This window comes from Merops nubicus, unplaced genomic scaffold (genome assembly GCF_000691845.1).
Source record: "Merops nubicus isolate BGI_N331 unplaced genomic scaffold, ASM69184v1 scaffold8853, whole genome shotgun sequence".
NCBI classification, from domain to species: Eukaryota; Metazoa; Chordata; class Aves; order Coraciiformes; family Meropidae; genus Merops; species Merops nubicus.
Window position 1 is genome coordinate 9,621 of NW_008599524.1, and position 25,814 is coordinate 35,434.

Below are 25,814 nucleotides of genomic sequence, written 5' to 3' on the forward strand. Positions count from 1 at the left end.
GTTTGGTTTTTAATTCTCCTGCTCAGACACTGCCTGACCTGTTAGGAACATCATAGCAGAGTGTATAATCTTGCCATAACATTCCTTACAGAAATAACTTCCCAAAGCAGCAATGGCGTTTTCATTAGTGTTGGCTTCTGTTGTTAATTTAAAAAGTTATGGAAAATGCACAACTAAGCAAGGTCAGACTGAGTTTTCTGAACAGGCTGGAAAACTCGGTGTATACAAATGCCTCCAGCCAACACCTCAACCAGCCTGACTGCCAGCTCAACCAGGGTTACTGTTGGAAGGGTTTGAATGTTTTAACATTCTAATTTTTGATGGTAGTGCTCTATACAGAGCAAGTACAGGGAAAGAAATAGTTTTTTTTAAGATATATATATACATTCCTAATGCAGCTGGGACAAAAACCCAGAAGCTCTCAGGCAATCACATTCTTCTCTAATCCCAAAAAGGCAGCCAACTTGCCTGGTGGACTGAAGAGAATACAGAGATACTTAGAAATTAGTTTTTAAAAAACAACTTGGTAATACACTGAGAACAAAGGACAGTATCAAAATCATGCTGAATTTTGGAAACTTCAGTGACCTGTTCTAAGTGCAGAGTCTAAATAGCTTGAAACTTTACTTTACTAATTTCATTTTTATCACAATATCTCTAAAGAGAAATTTACAGTTACATTTTTAGACGCAGAGTCTCATAACTGCATTTTAAGTTTCAAGTCTCTTTTACATAAAGAAGCCATGGGATGGGGAATTTAAGGCCTTTAGACACAAGCATATGTCTCCCTTTCAACACCAAAACCTTCTCCAGTGTTCCTGAACAAAGTTCCACATACAGTTTATTTTTTTTAATGCATCCTCCCTTCACTATATCCCCTCATAGGGGGATTACAACCATCAAGCTTAAGCAGTGCTCAGAGAACAGAACACAGACACTTCAGTTGGGCCTCTTTTAAATGTAGAAATGTGCATGAGAAGCGGCAGGATGCTTGAGAAAGAAAATGACAGTTTGACTTTTCTCTGTTTTACAAACTCTTTGAACAAGCCACTGACCTGTAGCTTATGCACTTTCGGGTTCTGGTAGACCTCCTTTCAAGCAGCTTTGATTTTGGCTTTTTGGAATCCTTCTTCTTTTCCTCCTGACCTTCAGGTATTTCTGGTTCCTGTTCACAAAAGACAAAAGTGTCAAAAAACTTTATCTTGTCTGAACTTATATGACACAGACACTCAAATGAGACCTAGAAAGCTCATATCCTCAACACAACACATTTGGGTTTCTAATGTAATGACTTGTTACAGCAGAATTCACAAGAACACTTACACATATTGCCCTTACTGGCTACGTCATTTCACAAACACAGAGTTTAGGGGTTTACTGTGTTCATACTTCAACACTGAGATCAAGCCTCACGTCATACTCCCACAACTTGTACCTGCAGCAGCTGAACAAATTGTTGCTAGCGGACACCTTTACGTGGTGCACTTTCTGTAAAGTTCCACACAGGTCATGCTCCTGCACTCAGCTCTGGGGAGGTCACAGCTTGAGGACTGGCGACAGTTTTGGGCACCACAGGATAAAAAAGACCTTGAGGGGCTGGAGCAGGTCCAGAGAAGGGCAACGAAGCTGGGGAGGGGTCTGGAGAACAGGGCTTGTGAGAAGCAGCTGAGGGACCTGGGAGTGTTTAGTCTGGAGAAGACGAGGTTCAGGGCAGACGTCATTGCTCTCTACAGCTCCCTGACAGGAGGCTGGAGTGAGGTGGGAGCTGGTCTCTTTTCCTAGGTAACCACTGGTGGGACAAAAGGAAATGGGCTTAAGCTGCACCAGGGGAGGTTTCAATTGGATATCAGAAGAATTTCTTCCCTGCCAGAGTGGTGAGGCTTTGGCCCAGGCTGCCCAGGGAGGTGCTGGATTCAAAACGGGCTCAAAAAACATGTGAGCACTGCAAGCCAGGACATGGCTTAGTGGTCATGGTAGTGTTGGGTTGATGGTTGGACTTGATGATCTTAGAGGTCTTTTCCAACCTTAATGACTCTACGACTCTATATGGTTTCCAAGTTATTAATAATAAAAAAAAAAAAAAAAAGGTTTAAAAATCTGCCCCCAGGCTGAATTTTACAAATATGTGCTTCCAGCCTAAGGCTCTTTAGCAAGTTTGTAAAGTCTCATTTTCCTGTTATCCAGGAACGGAGAGAAAGCTGGCTTTGCCTCAGTCAGAGTGGAAAGTTTGTTGTTAAAACAAACAAAACTTTTCTTTTAAACTCTCATGCAAGGAACAGAGTATATCATTCCAGACGAGGATATTTGGCTAAGACTTCAAAAGCATCACTTTAAAATGTATTTAAAGGAGAAGAGGCTCTTCTCCACATGAATAAAAATATTTTTCTCTTCTGTAAAGGGAAACTATAGAAAAGCATCTGTTAATAAAACACTAGATGTTTATAGTTTTTAACCACGTGACACTTCAATATGCATTTGCTGGAGGCAAACGTGACACTTCTAAGAGGTTCTACATCATCCCTCTGAATCCTAAGGTAGAAAGATGATTTTCCATCAGTTTCAAAGGAAACTCAGGCTCAGGCCTAGGTGACTGCACAGCAGACACCAGGGCTAAACAAACTGAATCTCACCTTAAATAGACTACAGAATGGCAGAGGGATCTACTCAAAACCCAGCTGTAATGGGTAGGGGGGTGATTCTAAGATCTCTACTGACAGAGGATGAGGACTCTGTGTGGCACCAGTTGGCTCTAACAAACATGAAAAATTCCCTTGGTTTCTTTACTAACTTCAGTGTCGGTGTCAAACGAAGGGTCTAGAATCAGCGACCTGCATATAGATGGATTTTCCTTTCCAAGATGCTGCCAGCACTTCTAACACACCACTGAGAAACCTCTTCCCTGAGAAGCCTGGGAGATAGAACATGGACACAGGGACTTACCTGAGGTGGAATGATGTTCTCAATGCTGATCCCCACGTACACCAATCGCTCTTTTCTTTAGGAGAGAAAAAAATGAAAATAAGCTTACAGAAAGACTGCAGATATTTTATCTAAAATAATGCTGTAATTAGCACTGTTTGAAGTTCTTACTATTGCTAGGCAGAAGCATCCCAAGAGGATGTTCCAACTGAAGCCAGTTATTTGCATTGGAATTATGTGTTAAATCTCACATGATTCCATTTTCCTGCATGCATAATGTAGGAGATTCCCAAAGAGTTCTGACAACAGGAGTACTTGATGATTGCAGGCACCACAGAAATTATCAAATCAGGGTGTAAAAAGCAACTAAAAAAACAACCGAAAAATAATAACGTTATAGTCAAAATTCTGCTGTTACACCTGTAACTACCACCAACTTTGGAGGTGCTGAGAGATAAAACAGGAATTCGAAACCACATTGAACTGGAAAAATTATGTAAAGATGGGATGCAATCCAAAATGGACAAGTGCCAGATTTTATTGCTGGGCAGGAACAATCAACTCGAGAAACACCAGGGAGCACGAAACTGTCTACGTAGCAATTCTTTGCCAGAGGAGAAGGACCTGAACAAAGATCAGGGGAGTGAAGCTGCTGTGGAGAGAACGGCGATGACAGACGGGCGTGTGAAGAGGAGAACAGCCTACGGGACAACCGAGGGAAGCCTGTCACCGAAGTAAGCCCCGGTCACACCTCACCACGGTACTTGGTGGCATCTGGCCACCACACATCCTTCAGGAAAGATGGGATCCAGCTGAAGAGTTCAGAGCTGGTCTAGAGAACACCAAACATAAGATGGGAGAGAGAACGGTACTCAAAGACAGGGAAGACTCTTGTATGGAGAAGTAGGCTGTCCTCCCTGCCCACACTACATTGGTTGGACCTGATGTCTTAAAGAGTCTCTTCCAAACAAACAATTCTATGATTCTAAGATTAAATCAAGGTAAGTAAAATTCAGTTTAGACTTAACTTGCTCAATATCAGCATCCTGCATCATCTGAACTGCTCTGGGCACAGCTCTGGCTCCTGGCCTCTACTTGCAGCTCCTGAAGGACATAAGTCTCCCATAGGTCTTGTTGTACCTGTCAGTCCCAATTAGAGATGTCTTGGATGCCCTAGCACCTTGCAAACAGCACTGGGTGCTCGTCTTCAGGCTACTGAGGTGAACTTGCGAAGAGCAGTCTGCCAGGAAGAACAGTCAGGTACTAACAGACTGGGGTGAGTAACCAAACTACCACCACCTTAGGTCCCTATTAGCCTTTTTCTAGGAAAAGAAGGGATAATTTAATCAAATTAAGATATCAAAGAACTTGGTTTCATTTATTTGGCTTTGGAAGGACTTTAAAAACAAGCCACATCTCTACAGATTTTTATATTATTTACAGTAACAGTATTTTAGACTATACACTGAAGAACAATCCTGTAGGGGAGCAGAGGATGAACAAGACATTTGCCAGCAGATCTCCAGCTTTGAAGATCCAGCGAAACATCATCAGAGTAAAAATGAAATCATGCAAGAACCAACACTAACCTCTTGTGAGCTTCCCAACCACAATCAGACTTCTGCAGTTACAGCAAGTGACTGTATGAGCACCCACCACACTACAGGTGAGTCAGAACAGGGTGCATCATGTACGTGAAGTCACCTAGACCTGTCTGTACACAAGGTGCCTGAGATGTGAAGTAACCTTCGATACATTTACTTCATATGTGCATTTTGTTTTGGCAAATGGAAGGATCTGTGTAAAAACTGTTTCCATCACTTTCTAAAGAATCTAACTAAATTTTAGAAGTGTTCTGCACTATACATTTTTATCCAAACTGGAACAGGCTCCCCAGGGAGGTTATGGAGTCTCCCACCTTGGAGACTTTTAAGACCCATCTGGATGTGTTCCTGTGTGACCTGCCCTAGACTAGATGGTCCTGCTCTGGCAGGGGGGTTGGACTCGATGACCCCCGGAGGTCCCTTCCAACCCCTAATGTTCTGTGATTCTGTGATCCTGAGAACTCTTTAATGAAAGAAACTAGCATAATACTCTTTTCTTACCTAACAACTTAGGAACAATCACAGTTCCTAAACCAATACTGACAAGAGTAAAAATGGATTTTAGGTTGGTTTACAGCCAAAAAGACCATGAACTTTGACAACTTCGTATCATTATATCTAAATTGAAATTCTTGGCTGTGTATAAAAGTAATTGGTTTTGTCACCTAATGTTGGTTCTTGGAACAGACAGATGAAATGAAATCTTCACCCATCCCAGCACCAAGAGATTGGCTGGCTGAGGAAGGATTTTGTCACACACTGTGCAAAATCGCCATGCTTTTGAAGCAATTAAATTAGCATCTTAATGAATACAATGGCTAAAATGAGAAAAGTAGAGATGTGAATGTTTTAGTATTCAGCCAGTGTCTTTGATAGTTTCCTCCACTTCTCATTTCTCGTTATGCAAAACGTCAAGAGACAAGAAAGATGAAAAAAATTCAGCTGTTTTTAAACATGATCAGTGTGGCTTTTGAGTTCCACCTTTCTTCCCCCTGGCCTGAGTACACACTGCTTAAGAAGTCTGCAGATGAAACAAACCGATCCTGCTGAGGTAAAGGTCTTAACATGTAAGGCAAAATGAAGTATCAAATGCAGTCCTTGCTGATATGTAGCACACAGAAGCTCAACAATTTAACCACTAGCTTTAAAACGTTTGAACCAACAGGTCTCCAGCAGCAGGTGCAGGTGAGCACTGAGTTGTTATGAACTCTTCCTAGATGAATCCAAAAAACAGTTTCACTCTTGTAAGCAGCTGCAAAAGTTGCTAGAGGAAAGTCATGGAAGCATGCACAAAAGGAACAGCTCCACCTGATTTGTTCTGGGAGAAGCAGACAAGTAGTCCCTGAAGAGATTTTCTAGCAAGAAGTCTAAGAGTCTCTAAATGACCTAAAAGTGGCATCCAAAAAAGCTTTCAAGTCCACTCCCTCCAGCTGGTGGTAGGACATGATTCTAGAAGTCAGTGTGTATATGAGAAACCTGAAATACAACCAGGCTGTTGCGGTCGCACCTTGAAAGCCAAGGTGAAACTTAAAGTTTTCATTAAAAAAAAAAAATCAGTGAAATTATGCTTTGGGGTGTGTAGGAATATAGCTGAGCATCTGGATCAACTTCAGTTGGATTCCAGAAAGGCAGAGAATAACTGGAAGAGCACAACAGTATTTCACTAGTTCAAAAGGCACTATAGTAACACTGGTTCAAAGCACCTATAAAGAGTCTGTGCCATGATGAGACTGCTGGCTCTCTTCTCCTTCCAAAAAGTCAGACAGCACATAATGGGAGCTTACAGAAACACTGCACTAAAATACTTCTGTGTCCCAACCAACCAACCTGCTTTAACTTTTACACCGAGCTGTAATAAGGACTATAGTTTCTTCTAGAATTATAATTCTTCAGCCTTTTTACCTTACAATTTGCTAAAATATACCACCATTAAGTTGAAAGACTTCAATATTCAACTATTGCATTGTGAAATCTTTTATATCCCAAGCTCATTTCTTTCTTTAGGAAATAATAATAAATCCTATCAGTCTTATGTTATATAAAACATTAGGTTCATTTGGTGTGAGGATCAGCTTGGAAAATGGTTTTTAAACATCTGTTTCAGACACTGCAAACTGCTATGACATCAGGCGTATCCTCTCCTGTAACCGTTAACAGATCGTATTTTAACGTGACACTTGTGATTTCAGGAAAGCGAGACAGACTGGGAAACATTTGTGCTCCATGTAACATCCAGCAGGAGAGTATTTTCTGAAGTAGGTGCAAAAATATTGTTCCTTAGCAGAGTCTTCCCAGCAGAAAGCAAGGAGTGGACACAGTTCCCTCTGGCCCACACTGCTGCGCAGACAGAGGCTGTGCCTCAGCTGAGCTCACTCCTGAATATCACTACCAGGTTCATTCTCCAAGTTACAAATTCAGCAGAACTGGCAAGCTGTGCATCGTGTTACCACAGCGGGGTCTAGATCCAGCTCTGAGCAGAAGCAGAGATGTTAGAAACAGTCAGTGCCTGACCTGTCACTACCATCGTTGCTGATGCCGCAGAGCTAAGGAGCAGGGGGTTTGAAGGAAGCTGAAAACACGAATCATGCTCTGCTCTTCCCAGCACTGAATCACCACAGCCCACGGGACATGACAGCACCTGCTACAATTACAAGCCTGCTCAATTACTTTCTTTAGAAAGGTCTCACCTCTTGCTGAAATTTGCCTTTTAAGAGACAAATCATGCAAAGTTTTGTTTAATAATGCATACAGATGTTATTACATTTTGCAAAGGATTACATATATGTCCTAAAAGGTACAAATTATGCAGACTGCGTTTCATGTCCCTCATTTTCAGGTCTGAAAACTGCACATAAGGCGTTTCAAACATGAAGGATGTTGTTCATAAATGCAGTAAATCGGTTTGCACTTAGCCTTTGGTAATGGCGGCGGCACAGACAAAATTTCATTCCAAGTTGTAATTTTGCTGACCCCCTGCACTACAGCAATTGCATAATCTTGCAAATTTGGCAAAGTTTAACAGAATCTAAAGCAACAGGACTCAAAAACTACATTAATCTGAATGACATTTGTAACATAGTCAGGACTCAACCTCGTTTGCAGCAGCAATTCTCCACATGGCTGACACGTGCAGCTGAACCAGTACCAAAAATCCTTTAACTACTTGTGTATGAAAGCCAAATTTGTGTTCAGGCACCTTAATCGAGCTTTAATATAAATGGATTTACTTATTTTTCTCAGTTATTGGCCGCCTTCTCCCTTCTTGCAAACTCTGCCAGCACTGCACCACCAATAATCAGTGGGAAGTCAGAACTGGTCTTACCAATTTCCAGTCTCATGGCTACTTGCCTCCGCAGCCCCCAGTTATTCTCCTGCTTGCTCAGTTATCCCCACCCCTCTGCACAGCAGCTGGCTGTCAACGCAACCAAACATCAGTACCTGCGTTCTGCACGCTCCTTCTTTTTTAAGACAACATCCAGATCTTGTAATTGTTCTTCTAATTTCTCACAGAGCAATTTCTAAGGGAATGAAACACAGGATTAGTTGCTTTCATCACCGTTGAACTGACGTTCAGAAACTTCATTCACTGTTTCTGTATTTGGCTGGGGGAAGGGCGAGTGCCTTGCTACACTGGAGGCTCCTCTTTGATGAACAAGGCTTTACAACACAGATTGTCCTCCTAAAACATGCACTTCATCATCAACTGCTACAGAGAAGCACCCTCCCAGTACCAGGCATCCACTGCAGGACACAACGTGCCTAAGGCAAGATGTTTAGAATAAACACACTTCTAAATTAAAACCACATTTTTGTTGGTACTTACAACTTTACCTCAGGGAAACCCCAGGATTTCATAGGTGTACGTAATATAGTAGAGTAAGGTGAGTGTGTACAGACAGCGATGCCCGTTTGTCCCTCATCTTAATCTTTGGAGAACACAAGTGTAGACACCACAGTAGAAAGTAGAGATACACCTCATGATCATTTTTATACCAAATGTTCCATTTATTAGAACACCACTTAATATTCAAGGAGCCACATGTAAAAATGACTTTTTAAGGACAAATTGGGCCTTATTCCATGATAATACCCTCTCCAAACTGTTTCCAAGGATCACCCTCGTACTTTTACAAACCTGTCATTTTTCCCATTAAAATCTACTCAAGAGCAATAGAGCAGGTAGATGCTCTAACTACAGGCCGTGATCCCAAACTGTGTGAAGAAAACATTCTTACATATTCAAGATCATCGCCACTTAAAAACATCCTCAGGAGACAACTGCAAATCACTGCTCAGTGCAGTCACATCATGCCACACGCAGTGTGACTGAGCCTGCTGCAGGGCAACCACCCTTTTGGTAAAGAATTCTTCTAAAAGCAAGGATCAGGACCAGGCAGATTATTCTGAAAATGTGCATGCCCTGTTAATTTAAAAAGATCAGCATCATTCACTCTCTGTCTGATCCCCCCACCCTAAGCACCATTCTTGCACATCTTCCTATTTTAGATGTACATTAAATGAAACTGGATATGTGCACTGATTTTTTTTTTTTTTTTTTGGCAGAAGCATCTCCTAACCTTCAAAAAAGTGCTCATATTTGTCTGTTACTTGGACAGCTCTATTTATTACTTATTGTCTGTTAGAAGGACAGCTCTGCCTTTCCCAGCAGAGGCAAACTATGCCATCATCTGTACCATCAGAAATTGCTTTCTCTAACCAGCTTCTAAGCAAACATCTCTCAAGAAGGGACAGCACTTCAGAAACAGCTGCTTGCTTTGGCCACTGACTCATCTCTCACTGCCACTGCTTTCCCTTCCAGTGTGCCAACAGGAGGTTTCTTTTGGGAAAAATTAAGGCATTATATTTGAATACTATATTAGTCTTGAGGTAGTTTAACAAAAGATGGGAGAAAAACAGTGTAGTTGAAGATTCCCATTGACATGTCAGCCACACCCAGTCATTCATCACTGGCAGAAAAAAAGAAGGGAAAGAAAAACCTCACAAAGTTCAATTTTACTAGCGGGCAAGAGAGAAGCTCCACATCCCTACCATTCAGCACAATCTATTTCTTAAGAGGAAAAAAAAAGATAAAAGAACTTGTTAAACTCCCAGCAAATCTCCACAATCCCAAGCAAAGCTGAGGAGAACAGCGAGGAGGAACCGTACATGCTGGCAAGGTGGGCAGAACCACTCTCCATCAGGGATTATCATCAGCGGAGGGCGCAGGCAGGCGGTGTGGTACCCACTGTCACAGGAGTCACACAGCAAAATCTGGGCAAACAAAAGGAATCGTGAGAGTTCGGCATTCACAACACGGAACAAGCTCCAGAACTTTCTCCAGCCAACAGGGAAGCACTTTATAGATACTCTGGACTGTGCCAAAACAAAAAAAAAATAACCCTGTATCACTTATCACTAGAAGCCTCTGGGGCCAGGGGTTGTTTCTGTGGGGAAGTTTATATAACACCGTTTTTCATTTCATCGCCAGATTTCCTCTCACTGTGTGTTCTCAGGCACTCAGCACTACTGGACTACGTGGGTTGTGTGCCCGTAGCATGCAATCTGGCAATGCTTTGCAGATCTCAGTGGAAAACTCCATCTGGAGAAGATGTGGTCTGCACTGTTTTCCCTGTGCACTCACATCCACACGAGGGAAACCTGGCCACTTCCTCAGTCAGGATGATTTTATTTCCCATCAGTGGAGGAAAAGCCTTGCAGACTCATAGGGGTATACAAACTGGGCGACTATTAGAATTCATACTTAGCTGGGTGAAATTGGAGATAAGCCTTTCCATTAAAACTGAGGAACAAAGCTGGAATAAGCTGCGCAAGTATCTACTGGAATTTTCATCTCTAACAGCCCAAAGGTCAAACTTTGTCTCAGCTATGCTAGGATATCAGCCACATGCCTGAGAGAGTGCTTATTTTTATTCACAGCAGGATTACACATTAGGATTTCCCAGATAAACAGAGGAATTCATGATGATATCTATCCCTGATAAACCAGGACCATAAACACTTGAAACAGTGGAAGCTCACTGTGCTCTTTCTGGGTGGGATTTTGCTGTACCCAGTCCTCAGGGTGATGTGCAGCTATATCCAATGACCACGTTACTGACAAAGATAAAAAACAGACTGGTCCCAATATTGAACCCTGAAGGGTCACTGGTTTCCAGCTGGGCATTGAGCTGTTGACCGCAGGTCTTTGGAGTGTGACCATCCAGCCAGTTCCTTATCCATCGAGTGGTCCACCAGTCAAATCCGTGTAACTGCCATGTAATCTCCTTCCCTCCTTATTCAACGTAAACCCCTGTGAGTTTAGCTCCTAAAACCTAGAGAGTGTTCTACATACAGCCACCCCAAAGGATGATGTGCCTTGAGATACCACCAAAGGCAATCCACCAACCCAGCCCAAGTCAGCAACAGCTCTCCACAAAAGCCTACCAGCTCAGGGTGATTGGGAAGGCCACACTTCTTGCACGGCTCATCATCATCAGCAGGTGCAGCTTCTTCTTCTTCCTCTTCTTCCTCTTCCTCCTCCTCTTCTGAGTTTTTTTCACTCTCTGAGTTCTCACTTTCTTCATTACTTGAGTATTTCCACCGGCCACGTGTTCGCGTCCCCGTCCACCGAACCTTACTCCTCTATGAGATATACCATTTCAGAAAGAAACACAAAGGAAGCTCACACAGTTTCTTCCCAGATCTTAAAAAATATTTGTCTCTACAAAGAAGTGATTCACCTCAACCGGGACAGCGGCAATAGATTTACAACAGAATGTTTCAACGGACAGATAATCTTTCAAAGAGCTTTAAAATGCAACAGAAGGATAAACATTCATATCTACCTCCAGAAAGGAATTTTCAAATCAGATGGAGAAGTAGGAAGACAAATTTGTCACTTAGCCCCTTTTTTTTCTATTTTGACAAGGTAAACTCCCTTGTGAACACCCACAAGCATCCATACAGTCAAACCACACACAAAAGCTTGTTTCTTGCAAAAGCTGACCAAAGGAACATAATCCTCACCATTCCTATGGAAGTGTATACTCTCCTTTACAGATAAGCCTGCGGGTATTCATTATTCCCAGTTAATAAAGCTGCATTACCTTGTTAACCTTAGAATTTGACTCCTTCTCTTGTTTTTTTGCATCTTCTTTTCGTTCTGGTTTTTGTGCTGCTGCAGGTTTCTCCTCTTCCTCTTCAGGTCGTTTTTTGTCAGCTTTCTGATCCCGAGTCTCCACAATTTTTGGAGTAGGCTTGGATATTCTTGGAGATCGCCTTAACGTGCGGCCAACGCTGACATCTTCTGGCGGCGTTTCTGCCTTTCGCTTCCTACTGGAGATCCTGATGGTTAATTTAATTCCTTCTTTTTGTCTTTCAGAAGTTATTTCTTTATTATCTGTTGCACAGCTTTCTTCCTCAGAAACTAGCTGATATTTAAATTTGCTTTTAGGTACTGGAGATTCCTTTTTAGTCTCTGAAGAGTCCTCTAGGTTAGAAGCATGCGCATCATCTAATCTATCTGGCTCTGTCTTGGCAGTTTCTGGCTCTTCCTCTTGTTTTTCAGGGCTGGATTTTTCCTCTACTTTGCTTTCCTCAGGTAGAGCCATTTTACTATCAGAGTCCTCTTTTTCCAAAACAGGTAGAGCCATTTTACTATCAGAGTCCTCTTTTTCCAAAACAGGTTTCTCTACAGTAACAGGAGAAGTAGATTCAGGGGGGATCTCAGCAGCTTTTGGAGAATCAGGTTTCTCCTCAGACTCACCTTTGCTTTTTGAAGTCTCTTCATCAGACAGAGCAAGCTTGGGCAGTTCTGCAGGAGCAGATTCATTTGTGGACTTCTCTAGCTTCTCTAAACATTCTTTGGGTGATGGTGGCCTGTCCTTTGTGACGTTCATGGCTAGTTTCTCTTCAGTTGTTTTGGCGCTGTCTTCAGAGTTCAAAGACTCTTCCACTGCCATTTCAGTAGCTGTGCTGTCAAGGGACTCTTTTTCCACAGGACTAGATTCCTCCTTTAAAGGCACTTTCTGATTAGAAACCTCAGAGCCTGCAGCCCCTGTTTCTTTGACCACAGTTACAGCATTTTTCTCAACCTCCGAGGCTTTTATAATTTTACTAAGAGAATTTAAGGAGTCCGATACCTTTTCCTCACTTTTCCCATTTTTCTCTTTTAATGAGCTGCTCTCCTCCTTTGTGCTAGCAGAGTGTTCTGACTTACTATTCTGTATGACACTTGGGGTTATTTTTTCACAGCTGACCTCTCCATTTACTAGGACTTTCCCATCAGGACATAAAGCAGTAATTGTAGGGACTCTCTTAAAAGCTTCTTCTTCTGGTTTCCCTTCTTCCTTCAAGACATCCTTTGTTGGAGTAACACATTTACATAGGGGCCCTTTTATTGGGCTGTCATAGTCATCCGTCAGCTTGATCTCTCGCTTTTTAAGCGGTATTTTTGCCTGCTGGTCATTTTTAAGTTTCTCACTTTCTTCCACAGATTTCTCTACAATTTCTTGGGGCGTTTTGACATTAACACAAAAGTCTAACCTCTCTGGCTCATGAACTGCTATTTTGTCTGTACAACTTTTTACTTCTTTTAAGTCTTTTGTTTCTGTTTTGTTTTCCTTCACCTCTACTTTAACAGGCTTGACATTTTCTTTAAAGGAGTCACTTTCTTCTTTGACAGTTTGTTTTTCCTCATTGTATTCTGAGGGTTTCTCTAGTTTTACTATTACTGGCAATTTTATAATTTCTTTCTCTTCTACTTTCTCAATTTTCAGCATATTGTCATCTTCTTTGACTACAGGAAGAGGAAGGTTTTCCAATTCCATTGGCTGGTGCTCCACCTCCTCTTTTTCTTCTTTGATTTTTACTTGATTTTCTGTTGACAGAGAAAAACAACTGTGAAGCAACCAGGTGACCTACAGGATTGCAAAGAGCATCCATCAAAACAAAGGCCTATCTAAAAAACCCAAACAACTCAAGTCCCCCCAAGATGGCTCGTCTCTTATGGAATTGTCAGCAGTCTGGCTTACCTAATACTGGAATTAAATGAGCAGGTTGCCAATTCTCAGCTATAGAATCACAGTCTAGTTTAATTATATACCAAGATAAGACTAAATTTCAGAAGCTAGCAGCAGAATTCTAGATTTATTCTTCTTTATACAGAGATATCAGCCTCTTCTTCAGTAGGACCATAACACTTTCAGAGGATACATAAAACCTAAGCAGCGAGCACACAAAGCATCAACCTGAAGTCTCACTTGAGCTTCTGAATTATTTCACAAACCAGAACATGATAAGATTCCAAGGCCTTCAAGTGAAATTCCACATAGAAACCGGTCCCCTGTTTGCATGTGTTTTTATTTCAAGAAATACTTAACTATTGTATTTCAACAGTTCAGGGAAAGGAGAAGACATTCAACATTACAGCTTATGGCAAAATTCCCTTAGGTGCTCTAGGCAACGACTACATCTCCTACACGCTATCAAAACACAAATAACAGACAAAATTCTATAGTCTCCTCATCTGCCGTTGCTAAGACAGGCAGAGTGAGTAGTAGAATTATCGCAGAAATACCTTCAGAGCTTAAAGAATTAGGTTGAGCCTACTTTGCTAAGTCAGTTTTAAATTGTTACGTCTTAAATGCAGTTCCAGCATTCAGAACAAACCATACATCTGTTTTGTTATTATGTGCTTAAGTCTATTAGTTATCATTACTGCAGTCTCTGAATATCTCCAGGTTTTTATTTTACCATACTTTTTGAGTCAGCTAGTGATAGAACTCATTAGAAAAAGCAAATATAACAGCACTACCTATACTATAACAGCCTCTTCTACCACCTGGAAGATCTTATTGCAATGTGCCATAACTCCAAACAAAAAGATGATATTCTTCTACCTTGCCTGTCTCCTTCCTCCACACTAGTGTGATTCTTTTCCAAGATGAGAGCTTCCCAAAGTGCTTAGAAACATACGGAGGAAAGTCACAGCTAACTGAGTTACATTAAAGAAAATAAACATTTTAGAAAAGAGTGGTGAGGAAGAATTCATAATTTTTATAATATTTGCACACATAAAGCATGTATCCAAATAAAACTCAGCAATTAGTACAGCAGTGAAAGATGCATCTCTAAGGCACCAAGAAGGGCTAACATTTTGAAGGCTCAAAGCTGTGGTCTTATTTTTCCCCTTCATAGAAGTTGTCCCCACTCTGAGCCCTTGTAACAGTGAGAATTAAATACTTTTTCTGAGTCCGAATTCTTCTGTCCTCCCTTCACTTCTTTCTGTCTAAACTTTGTACATCCATTTCTTCCCATCACCTCCTGCTTTCTCCCAAACATCATCAAGGACCACTAGAATCCCCCAACTTCTCTATACTGCAAATTAACAGTTGTTCTATAGTTTAACTCCCCAAACTGCTCGAAAAACATTTCATATGCACTAAATAACTCAGCCAATGCACAACTTGTCTTAACACTACCGGAGTCAATCAATCTGGCAAGTAAAAAACAGGCAAGCATTGGTTCAGTTCACTCTATTTTTATGCTGTTGGGGAAGTGGCCCAAGCAAACAGCTACCAGGTCTTCCAATATGTTTTCACTGCACCTTAGAAGGGCTTTGAGTGTGGTTGTTGGACTAACAGAAGAAACACTAAAGCTTCTCAACTGAAAGGCTCTAAGTTGTGCTCTGTGAATACACTGACTGCACTTAAATCATTTCATTATTCATGACACAGAGGGGACTAGGAGTGATTTTGCATCAATACACAGCCTAACACAAGTACTGACCCGGGTGAGGGTGTCATTGGATTCAGGGAGTTATCTACAGTGGGGACATAGTTAACATGTTTTCAGATGGCTCCTCCCAAATCCAATGTAAAGTAAAATCATTTCTGAAGCAGAGATCTTGATTAGATGACTTAATCTCTCTTGACCAATTTTTAGTGAGACAAGGTCAGGATCAGTACTTGGAATTGATTCTGTAGTGTCAGTACCACGCAGGTTATGTTGTCTCTTACATGCAGAGTCAGATACTGGAAGTGCCTTAAGCTGAAAGATAATTTGGTGTTTTGCCACAATTTACTGCAATTTCTACAGTAGTCTTTTAATGCTTCCACGACAACTCAAATTTTATCTAAATGTTTTATTTATTTCTTCTGTTCTACACTGTTTGTTGCAAAGAATAAAGTAGCAAGCCTTTCTCTTTGATACTCAGAGCTAAGACAGGTCTTGGCTAATTCCATGTACCAAATTAACTTAAACAGAGTTGAAGAAACACAAACTAACAAATTGGAATCCCTCAATCTTGTTTTGACCATGAAAATATTTTCCTGTGTTTTAAGAAAATTATAACACCAGGTAGTAACTGGGGTAAAATTTCTTGAGAATGGTCTTTTAGCTATTCACAACCTGAAAAAAAGAATGGATTCTTCTAATGTAAAATACTTCAGGCTGATACTTAGGAAAACCAATGCACAAATCAGGCCAGTTATTAAATATGTGCAATGACATGATAATAAGGAAAATAGGTTCTTATTTCCTTTCTAGTAAGAACAGTGGAGGCAGCTAAGGACCACTTCTCTTCTAAAATATTTTAGTATTTTAAATTGTTTTAACTTCAGCTCGTGTCTTCTTGAAAAATCATGTAGATTGTGAAACAGTTGAGGAGACAATTGTTTTTTTTGATTTAAACTCAAAACCAAAAATAAACAACACACCAAATACTGTATTGATTTCAATCATGGCATTGCACAAACAGATTTTTTTCTTTTTAAAATTTTAATGTTACTAGAACAAGAAAAGTTTGGCAACAGTTCAATGCCCCATAAAAACATACAATGATGAGCACTTACAGTATTATACAGAATGTACAGCAAAAATAAAATTACTTAGAAAACAGTTTAAACACAGCTCTCTTCTTATAAATAAGCTCTCAAGCCTAAATATACACTAAAAACCTCCAAAAATATTTATCATTTTAAAGTATTTATTATTTATTTGATTTATTTTGTGGTGGTTTTAGTTGGTTTGTTTTGTTGTTTGTTTTTTTTAAGTCCTAATACTAACACAGTAACTTTTCATGAAGTTGAAATAACTACTATTGCCACAGCACAATATTTAAAATTTGAGAAAAGAAGGCAGAAAACCTTGTGTAGATGCTTCTTCACCCTTTTTGTTGTCTTCATCTTCTATGCTTGGGCTTTCCCGTGATGAATTCTCCTGCTGAGAAGTGTTGTTTTTCAACAAGGCAGGATCAATTTGTGCCTTCAAGAGCTCAAGGGTCTCAGCAAGCTCATTGCGGTTTCTAGATGACAAAAGCAAAAACATACTGTCTGATAAACCACTTACCCCAGAGGGATTCATAAAAAATAAACACCATCTGCTTAAACAAACGCTGCCCTGAAAGCCTGGTATACAAGCAGAGTGAAATGCCTGTCCCACCACAGCAGCTGCAACTTCACAGTCAGAAACCTTCCAATTTATCCATAAAAATCTCTTTTCTGGAAGGACCATATCCCTGTTTGGTCCGCATCCAAGCTGCTACTATTATTCTTTTATTTATTATCTTCTTACCAATCCTCACCAATTTTTCTTTGCAATTTCTTTTTTCTCTCATTGGAAAGGAAGTTTTAGTTTTCCGCCCATGCACCAAAGAAGCAACCACATCATTCAAGCAAAATTTTCAAAAGCAATCCAGTAATTCAGATACTTTTTGCAAGTACCTAAGAACATGTCACAATACAAAGTTGTCTAGAAAACTCCAGCTACCTAAGCTATGACAGAGAGAAAATGTTTGTACATCTGCGTGTGAATCCCAGTGCTCTGCAACTCCTTATTTCAACTGGACTTCTAACTATAAAAACCAACACCTTAATGTATAGTGAATTTGAGCAATGATTAAACAGTCACTGGTTTTGTGATAGGCTACAATAATGAGGCTCCTGTGCTTCTTTTTTCAAAGTCAACATTTGACAATTTGTTTTGCTCAGGTTTACAGAAAGAAAAGGAACCTGTGAGGTGCAACAACTGAGATGTGGAATCTCTCGAATTTTAACCACGTCAGATTTGACAGTACTGAGGGATGTCAGAACTTTCCCAGAAGAATCCCCATTGCTTTTGACACTGATCTCCGGAGTCTACAGCACATGAAGAGAGAGAAACACGGTTCAGCTCTTGATCGGTTTGTTCAGATACGTTTACTTTGTTGACCACAACAGCTGTCTGAGTTTCAGTGGCACTACTGCTTATCATTCTATGGCCCGTTGATAGTGGTTAAGCAATTTTCTATGACTTCCTTGGTTATTAAAGTTACAGATACGTAAATGAGCTGCAGATACCAAAATTAAAATTTACAAATAGAAAAAAAAAAAAATTTACTATTTTTTATATCTATTTTTATATCTCTACATACTTTATAAATTGATTGAGTCCAGTTTAAAATCCATTTGGAACAAATCAAATTTGAAAAAAGAATTTCCAATTGGACTAATAAAAAAAGTTTCCATACAGATAAACTAAAAATAGGTAACTGGTAGATAGGAAACAAATTTCAAGCTAATTTTTTTTCTCCAGTAAGACAGATCACATATACTTTCCCTAGAGAAGAAAAGTGAAAAACAAAAGATGGAACAAATATCACAAAACCACAACGTAAATCTGAAGCTAAAATATTAAAATATGAACAGACCAGTCTGCAGCAAGCGAGACCCAGAGGCACTGGACCATGCACACACATAAGTCTGCACCAAAGTCAGGGACTTTGGCTTTAGTGATCTAGGAGCTGAACTCTACTCCAGAAGATTTTTCGTGCCTATTTGTACCGTCAACAGGTACAATGTAGTTCCAGGAAGTTAAACTTGCAACGTAATTCCCCCAAGAACAAAATTGTCCACTTGTTATTTTCTTAATAGAGCAGAAGTTAAAGAACCAAGAGTCCTCTTCCATTTTTTAAGGCATTTAGCTCGCCAGTGAGCAATATGGCGCCATCCTCAAGAGTCTTCTCTTGGTACCCTTTTCCACATATCCATTGTAGCTTGATTAAGCAAAAAACAAATTGGATATTTGTTATAATTTTGTATCTATGTACGATTTGGCTATGTTGGCTATTACCAACAAACCCACGAGTTATTTCTTGACATGGTTTTTCACTAAAACATAATTGTGAAGGCAGAAAATCCCAGTGTCACATATCCCACTCTGTGAGAAATGGAGATTTATTGAAATAAATTTCTGAGCTCCCGTTGCTTACAGGTAAAACGCCTACAAAATAAAGGGTGGAAAAAAAGGAAAAAAAAGAAGGAATACCTAACAATGCACTTCCATGTGGATCCATCCTGGTCATCCTGTTCTTCTATGTACATCCTGACATTATGCTCCTGATCCAGCTGATACCAATACATCAGGCCATCCTTGTCTCGACCAATGGGCTGGAGACGCATGGCGTCAGCATCCTCCTCATTAATTATATTCTTAAACTTTAGATTGTCATCAAATTGACATTCACAGAGATACTGGAAAAAGCAAGAAAGCAGAAAGACTGTTAAAATACCAAAATATAAACAGAAATAAGAAAATCAGCTCATTTCTTTTCAGTGTAATCTGTAACTTCTTTTTTGGCCTCTCCCCACTAGATCTGTGAGTCAGCTACTGCTATCGAGATCTATTCCAGATCGTGTTCTTTTTAAACAAGAGACAAGTTTTTGGTTTGGTTTTATCTTTCCTGGCCAGCTTAGAAAGTTGGGGGGTTTTTTTGAGTTGTTTGTTTTTACATCTTGCAAGTGATCTTATTCCACAATAAAACACACACGTAACTTGGATCCAACCCTGACAGTTTTCTCAAGACTTGATGAGATCAAGTCTCATCTTTGCCCTTGGAATTCAGCAATAAAACTTTTATGAGGTGTATTGAACAGGCAAATACCTAATGACCAAACAGAAAGTACAAAACAAGTTTCATATAAAATGTGAAAAATATGCAAGCAAAGTGTTCCGTTCAGTCTGGGCCCATCCTGCTACAATGAACATCATGTCTGTTACACCATCAGCTCTGTATTTAATACATCTACTTGTGGTTCAGTCAAGCTAAATTTGCAAAATGTTTAAGTGAGAAAGCCAAATCTCCAAGATGCCCCTGACCATGGCAGGGATGATGGAACTACATGACCTTTAATGTCCCTTCCAACCCAAACTATTTTATGATTCTATGATATTTAAGTGAGTGAGGGAGAAAGTCCTTTAGAAACTTAGTGGATAAACGTGTACCTTCAGAATCCCCAGTTTGCATTCAACACTCATTTCTAGGTATCCTTTTTTTTCCATCTCCCAAGCCCAAGTGCTGTTGAATTCTTGGCATATCTGTCGCAAACAAAATAATAAAGGTTGCTGGGGTTAGTGCATAAAAGCGACTTTAAACTTTTATATTAATAGTACTTTACTGTAGCAATCATTATACATGAGCTCTTCAGGACTGCAGGCCAGAAAGCCTCACAAAAAATAAAAAGTAGGACTGGGGAAAGCAGGCAAGCACTGGCATATCTCCATGGAAGAGCAGCTCATCAAGGCCATGATCACCACCAATTTCTCTACATCTTCTTAAATTAAGCAGCACAACCCCCAGTTGGGAAGGTATCCTTGTCTTTGTTGTGCAAAATCTTCCATTTTTCTATTTCTGACTTGTCTATTTAGAATATAAATTCTCTCAAGGAGATACGATTTCTTATTATATCTTCTTACAGCATTTAGCACATAAGCTGCCAAGCTCTCTTGGGGCTCTCTAAGTCTACAACTATACTGCAGATACTCAATGCATGCTGTGGAATTATTATTCTCAAGAAAATACCTTGGGCCTCAAGCTGCTTGATAAATATTTTTAAATATTTTAAGTATAGCCAATTTCAATACACTTAAAGCAAATAAATTCAATGGAACCAGCATGGGGGGGGAATGAAGACACAAAAAAAGTGGCAGTAGAGGAAAAATAGATTGAGTCAGTGGGAGCTCAAATAATGACAGAGGAGAAGGAATTCCCTAACCTCCTGAACAACTCGGGCATGCTTAAGACAACTTCTGTGAACAGAGAAGAGCTGCTTATCAATTGAGGGCACATGGTGGGATCTGCAATCAGTGAGGCTATTCTAGTGGAAACACCCGTCAGAAGGAGAGGAAGGCTAATCACAGCTACATCTCCAGTCAGGTTTATTCTGAAGTACCAGTGTTGAATCATGGCTGTCCAAATTAGCACATGAGGTACTGCAAGGAAGCAAAGCCCTGCTGAATAGACTTGATCAAAAGAATATAGTCTCCCAAACACCAAACGATTACTAAATACAAGATACAGTCACTAAGCTACCTAGAAACCCATAAATGGCACCTGAAAGCAGCTTTCTCTGGAAACAGCAGCAAAAATAACCCTGAATTTCACCCACCAGAAGTACGGAACAGCCGATTCATGTTGGCTACAGCCAAGAAAGGGGCCACTGCCCCTCCTCTGTCCCCACAGCTGTGCTACGTAGCCATCTGCTACCCCTAGTACTGACACTGCTTCTTCAGTGACCCAAGGGTAAGCCTGCAGTTAGGTAGGCTCAGCCACACCATAAATCATACTCTGACTTTACACTACAACCTACAGAGAACGGTGAGGAGAGCACTCTCTGGTCACAACAAATTCTGCTGGAGAGCAGTTTTTCCTGCTCCAAGGTTAAGGAATGTTACACAGGTACCTCTCTGATGCAAAGCCAAAGCTGCCAGCGAGAGACAAGCACTGCTCACTCACATAACGAGGTTACTCTGCTTTCTCTCTCATTTTCCAACATGAAGAATGCTGGGAAACTGTGTTATCAAAACCCGTGCTAAGGGCACATGCCAATCGCTGTTCATTACCTGCTCATCAACTATGAAGGCAATAATGAAAAGTTTCCTGTGCTTTGGAAGCATGTGAGTGTCAAACCAAAAGCTCAGAGACATCAGAGCTGATGAAGCATCTGTTCAAACTGAAATGATGACATTTTGATAGTTAAAACCCAAAGGATCGTGCTTTCTCCTGACAAGTAGTCAGATCCCTGAAGTACACATCTCACCAATTCAGGCTCACTGAGACATCAGCCTTTGCCTTCACAGAGGGGCTGTTCCACGCTGATCAAAACCCTGCTGCTGGTGGGAGCAGCGGGCTTCCGCATGCTGAGGAGTGGTCAGCACCTCTCACCTGCAGAACAAGCCCTGGAACTTCTCTCTCTCAAATTATTTCCAAAGCAGCTACGAAGGCATACAACATTTACTATTACCAGGCTCCAAATGTTCACTTTAAACAATGAAAACAGGAAGGTGAAAGACACAGCAGAGGAGTTTGCTTGGGTGGGACTACAGTGAGAAAAGACAGAGTGTTCAGAATGTGCTGATTTCAGGGTTGAAGGTTCCAGACAGACCAGTCCAGAGAAATCTTATCTGTATAAAACCACAAAATATGCTTGACAATAGTCAAGCCAGGCGTTTTGCCAAGAGACACCACAATGTGAATTAACTCCGCTATGTGTTTCTCAAAAACCAGCTAAGCTGGACAATTCCTCTAGCTGTTAAATTGTTTAGGACCAGCCATTTCTTCATCTCAGTCATACATGACCACACACATTCCTTGCACAGAGGAGAAGTGAGATTCCTGGAGCCATTTTCTCCCAGACAAGACTCATGTGTATGCTGGTGAGCTAGTTTGGGTGGTTCACCATCAGAAGAGGGAAAGGGAAAGAACTCTCAACTATCATGTTCACTTCCTATCCCAAAATAAATTCATCTGTCTAAATACCAGCCACAGCTTAGAGACATTTTTTGATAATGTTCTTTATAAGCACAGCAGTCAAATGAAGTGTATCTTATAAACAGTTGGTATATAAACAAAACATAGTAGTAACATATATACAGAAATATTAAAGCATGTAAATTTGAATGTCCTCCACTTACACGTTCCTCCTAAATCAGAAAACAATCACATCTAGAATATATCAAACCCTGTTTTATCAAAGCAACACTTACAGTGGTATCTAACAAGGAAAACCAGGCCAACATTGCCTCTTAGAGGATGTTGAACAGTACTGCAGGCATCTAGGAAGAATGCTCTCATGGTTCCACACCCTTTCATTTTTTTCTGGCTTTTGTGGTATTTCCCAATACTCTTTGTTGTTTTTCTAAATTCATTACACCCTTTTGAAATTGGAACAGTATTAGCATACCTCTCTAATTAGTTATATTCAAATTCCTTTGTTCTACAAGTTTCTTTGAATGCTAGAATAAGCTTCACATTAGCTGTGGAGACTGTTAAACGAAGTAGAATTTATTACTGCTTGCCTGGTGCTGACAGGGCTGTGTGGGAGGGTTTCCTTGCCACTTTCCCATCCTTCCAGTACCTGGTGAAGGAAGATTTTCCAAACTGCTCCTTCATAAACGTGTTATGTCCCTCTGCTTTCTGCTTACCCCACAAGTGGTAAGTGGGTTCAATGGGGGATGTAAATTCACTGGTCAGAGTTGGGTTTTCTCAGCTTGTATATCAAGGATTTAACACAATTCAGTAACTGCAGTACTTGGCAATATACAAAGTACACCCAAGTTACAAAAATTATCACATTATTATTATATTAAAGCATCATCATAAATACTTAACAGCCACTTAATAAATTAGATTTAACCTAAAGCCCTTCAGCAAGTTATTTCCTGACATAGTCCCAGTCCTAAAAACACCATCATCTTAACACTACAGAAACCTCAAGACAAATCCCTGTCTCTGCAAAGCTTAGAGATGGCCCTTAAGTGGGAAACCTGCAACTGGATCTGCCAAGTGCCATTATTTGGACCGTTGCTGTTACCACAATGCTGTATGTCTAAGGAAAACGTGATCATGGCTGTACAGGCAATACCAAGACTATGGTTTTGTGGAATAAAAGGCACATGGAACATAACTGGAGTGGAAATGGTCATTTATTGATTTAGAATATTTATGTATTTTTCTTTCCTGAAGCTGTGTAAATTCTTTAAACTGAAAACTATGTACATGTAATGTGCTAACAATGGCATGGCCACAATTAAAATGCTAGCACAGAATTTTGTTCAACAGTATGATTCTGTACTCTTTAGGGACGTGTAACTGCATTTTCATCCTAGCTGTGCCATTCTGAGCATGCAGATACAAATCACTGCAATACTTCCATTTAGTACTAACACATGCTACAAGAATCCCACATGGTTAGTCCCTGCATGGATATCCATCAGATCACAGCAATTAAATCATATCCAGACAACTGGGCCACAAAAATGATGCAAGGGATGGAACCCCTCTGCTGTGTGGACAGGCTGAGAGTTGGGGTTGTTCAGCCTGGAGAAGGCTCCCGGGAGACCTTATTGCAGCCTTTCAGTATTTAAAGGGGGCCTAGAGTAAGGATGGCGACAATCTTTTTAGCAGGGTCTGCTGTGACACAGCAAGGGGTAACAATCTGAAACTAAAAGAGGGAGATTTAGACTAGACAGAAGGAAAACAATTTCTACACTGAGGGTGGTGAGCCCCTGGCCTAGGTTGCCCAGAGAGGTGGTTGATGCCCCAATCCCTGGAACCTTCCAGATCAGGTTGAACAGAGCTCTGAGCAACCTGCTCTAGTTGCAGATGTCTCTGCTCAGTGCAGGGGGTTGGACTAGATGGTCTTTAATGGTCCCTTCAACCCAAAAAATTCTATGCTTCTATGATCTGGTAATAAATGAATTGTCATTGTGTAAGTCTCTCTGCTCAGTTTAACCCATTTGCAGGCTACTATATCTCCTTTACTTAGGGTCTTCATGCTCAGAGAAGTATTTTACTACTGGGGTGCAGTAAGAAGTTACAGTCTTACATGCAGAAGATATTGTCTGTTTCCAGAGAAATTTTTTTTTTAAGCAAGCCTAGGCAGAGCAAAAGTTAAGCTGGGATCTTATGTAACTAAAGCCTGGGCACGTACATCCATGTTGGCCCCAGCACAGGCCAAGGCTCACTCCAATTCATACCAGGGACTTCTGACACAACAGCTCAATACAACCGTATTCCAGCATGGCAGGATAATACAACATGCATATTGTACCTTGATCAAATATTTTTCCCATCTGTCTGCTGTGACAGACTTCCCAATCTTTCTCATCAGTTTCAAGTGAAGCTCCACCAATTCTTTTGGAACTGCAGTATTGAGAGAGAGAAAAAAAATAAGAAGTTATGAACACTGGTGTGAATATACTTCCATGTCAAACACTGATAACACTGTGACAAATAGACAAATTTTAATAAAACATAGGAACTTCAAGTCTGCTGAAGTGTCAGTCCCACAGCTGAGAGATGGAGGAAGGTTAATTTAATCACAAAGGGTCTTTCTGTTTAGATTTACATTTATGATGACCATTGTCCTTCCTGTGCCCGCCCTTAAACTCAAGGAAACATACCTCAGTGATAAATATGTAAAAAATCTGGCAGCCTTAGAACAGCAACTGGACAGGAATTACGCCAGTCAAGCACCTACAAAAACACTACTGTGAGCAGCACACCTGCAGCTGGCTCCAAAACCCCCAAAGGCATCCTGGAACGTTGCCGAATCCAAACTATTTTTGGCTGAGTGCGTGGTATGGGAGAAATGCTCCAGAAACTTTGTCCTCACCCATGTAGCTTTTCTATATACTTACTCTCTTTTCTGCTGGAGGGGCAGAGGGGGACTTGGGAGCTGGGGCTCGAGGGATGGAGGCTAGGACTGCTGCCCAGTCCAACTGCACCAGTGCCACCACAGGATCAAAGTTTCCTAGCCAAATTTTACTCATCTCTTAGAGTACACTCCTCAGATACAACTTCAACAGCTCAGCTCAGCTCGCAGCTGTGATTTGTACATCAATCTGGCACCACCAAGTGGCAAATTTGCAGAACATCAATTTTATAAGCTAGTGAGTAGGACAACTTTTGGAAAATACGAAAGTGATAGCTATTAATGCAACTGTACATGCCCAGTGACATAAGCGTTCTCATTTGTCATTTTTGAGGAAACTTAAAGAAATGAACTTTTCAAGTATTTTGATTTCTCTGCTCTTTGCATACAATTCCATTTTCTGAAAGCCTTTTCATTACACACACACACTTTTAAAGTTTAAACCCAAGAACTTTTATGATCAGAACTTACGATTACAGTTCTTCTGGTCACCCACCGATATCACCTGGCACAGTATAAAAGCTGGGACAGCAAATGTGTTGCTTCTAAACCAGACGTTACCGAGATGCTATTTCTTGGTGTACACTGATCTGTACAACAT

General features: G+C 40.6%; 1 protein-coding gene across 1 annotated transcript in view; it reads right to left on the minus strand.

Moving 5' to 3' along the window:
* Positions 1-24,696, minus strand: part of RSF1 (remodeling and spacing factor 1) — a gene marked incomplete at its 3' end in the record, with an annotated part of 34,311 nt that extends 9,615 nt beyond the window's left edge. The window contains exons 1-10 of the mRNA XM_008937408.1: positions 24,611-24,696; positions 19,785-19,877; positions 18,828-19,033; positions 16,670-16,827; positions 11,630-13,401; positions 10,968-11,165; positions 9,690-9,794; positions 7,962-8,041; positions 2,941-2,995; positions 1,056-1,165 (exon numbers count right to left, since the gene is read on the minus strand). Of these exons, the coding sequence (XP_008935656.1) occupies positions 1,056-1,165; positions 2,941-2,995; positions 7,962-8,041; positions 9,690-9,794; positions 10,968-11,165; positions 11,630-13,401; positions 16,670-16,827; positions 18,828-19,033; positions 19,785-19,877; positions 24,611-24,667 (2,834 nt within the window). The remainder of the gene's footprint in view (positions 1-1,055; positions 1,166-2,940; positions 2,996-7,961; positions 8,042-9,689; positions 9,795-10,967; positions 11,166-11,629; positions 13,402-16,669; positions 16,828-18,827; positions 19,034-19,784; positions 19,878-24,610) is intronic.
* Positions 24,697-25,814: the final 1,118 nt, after the last annotated feature.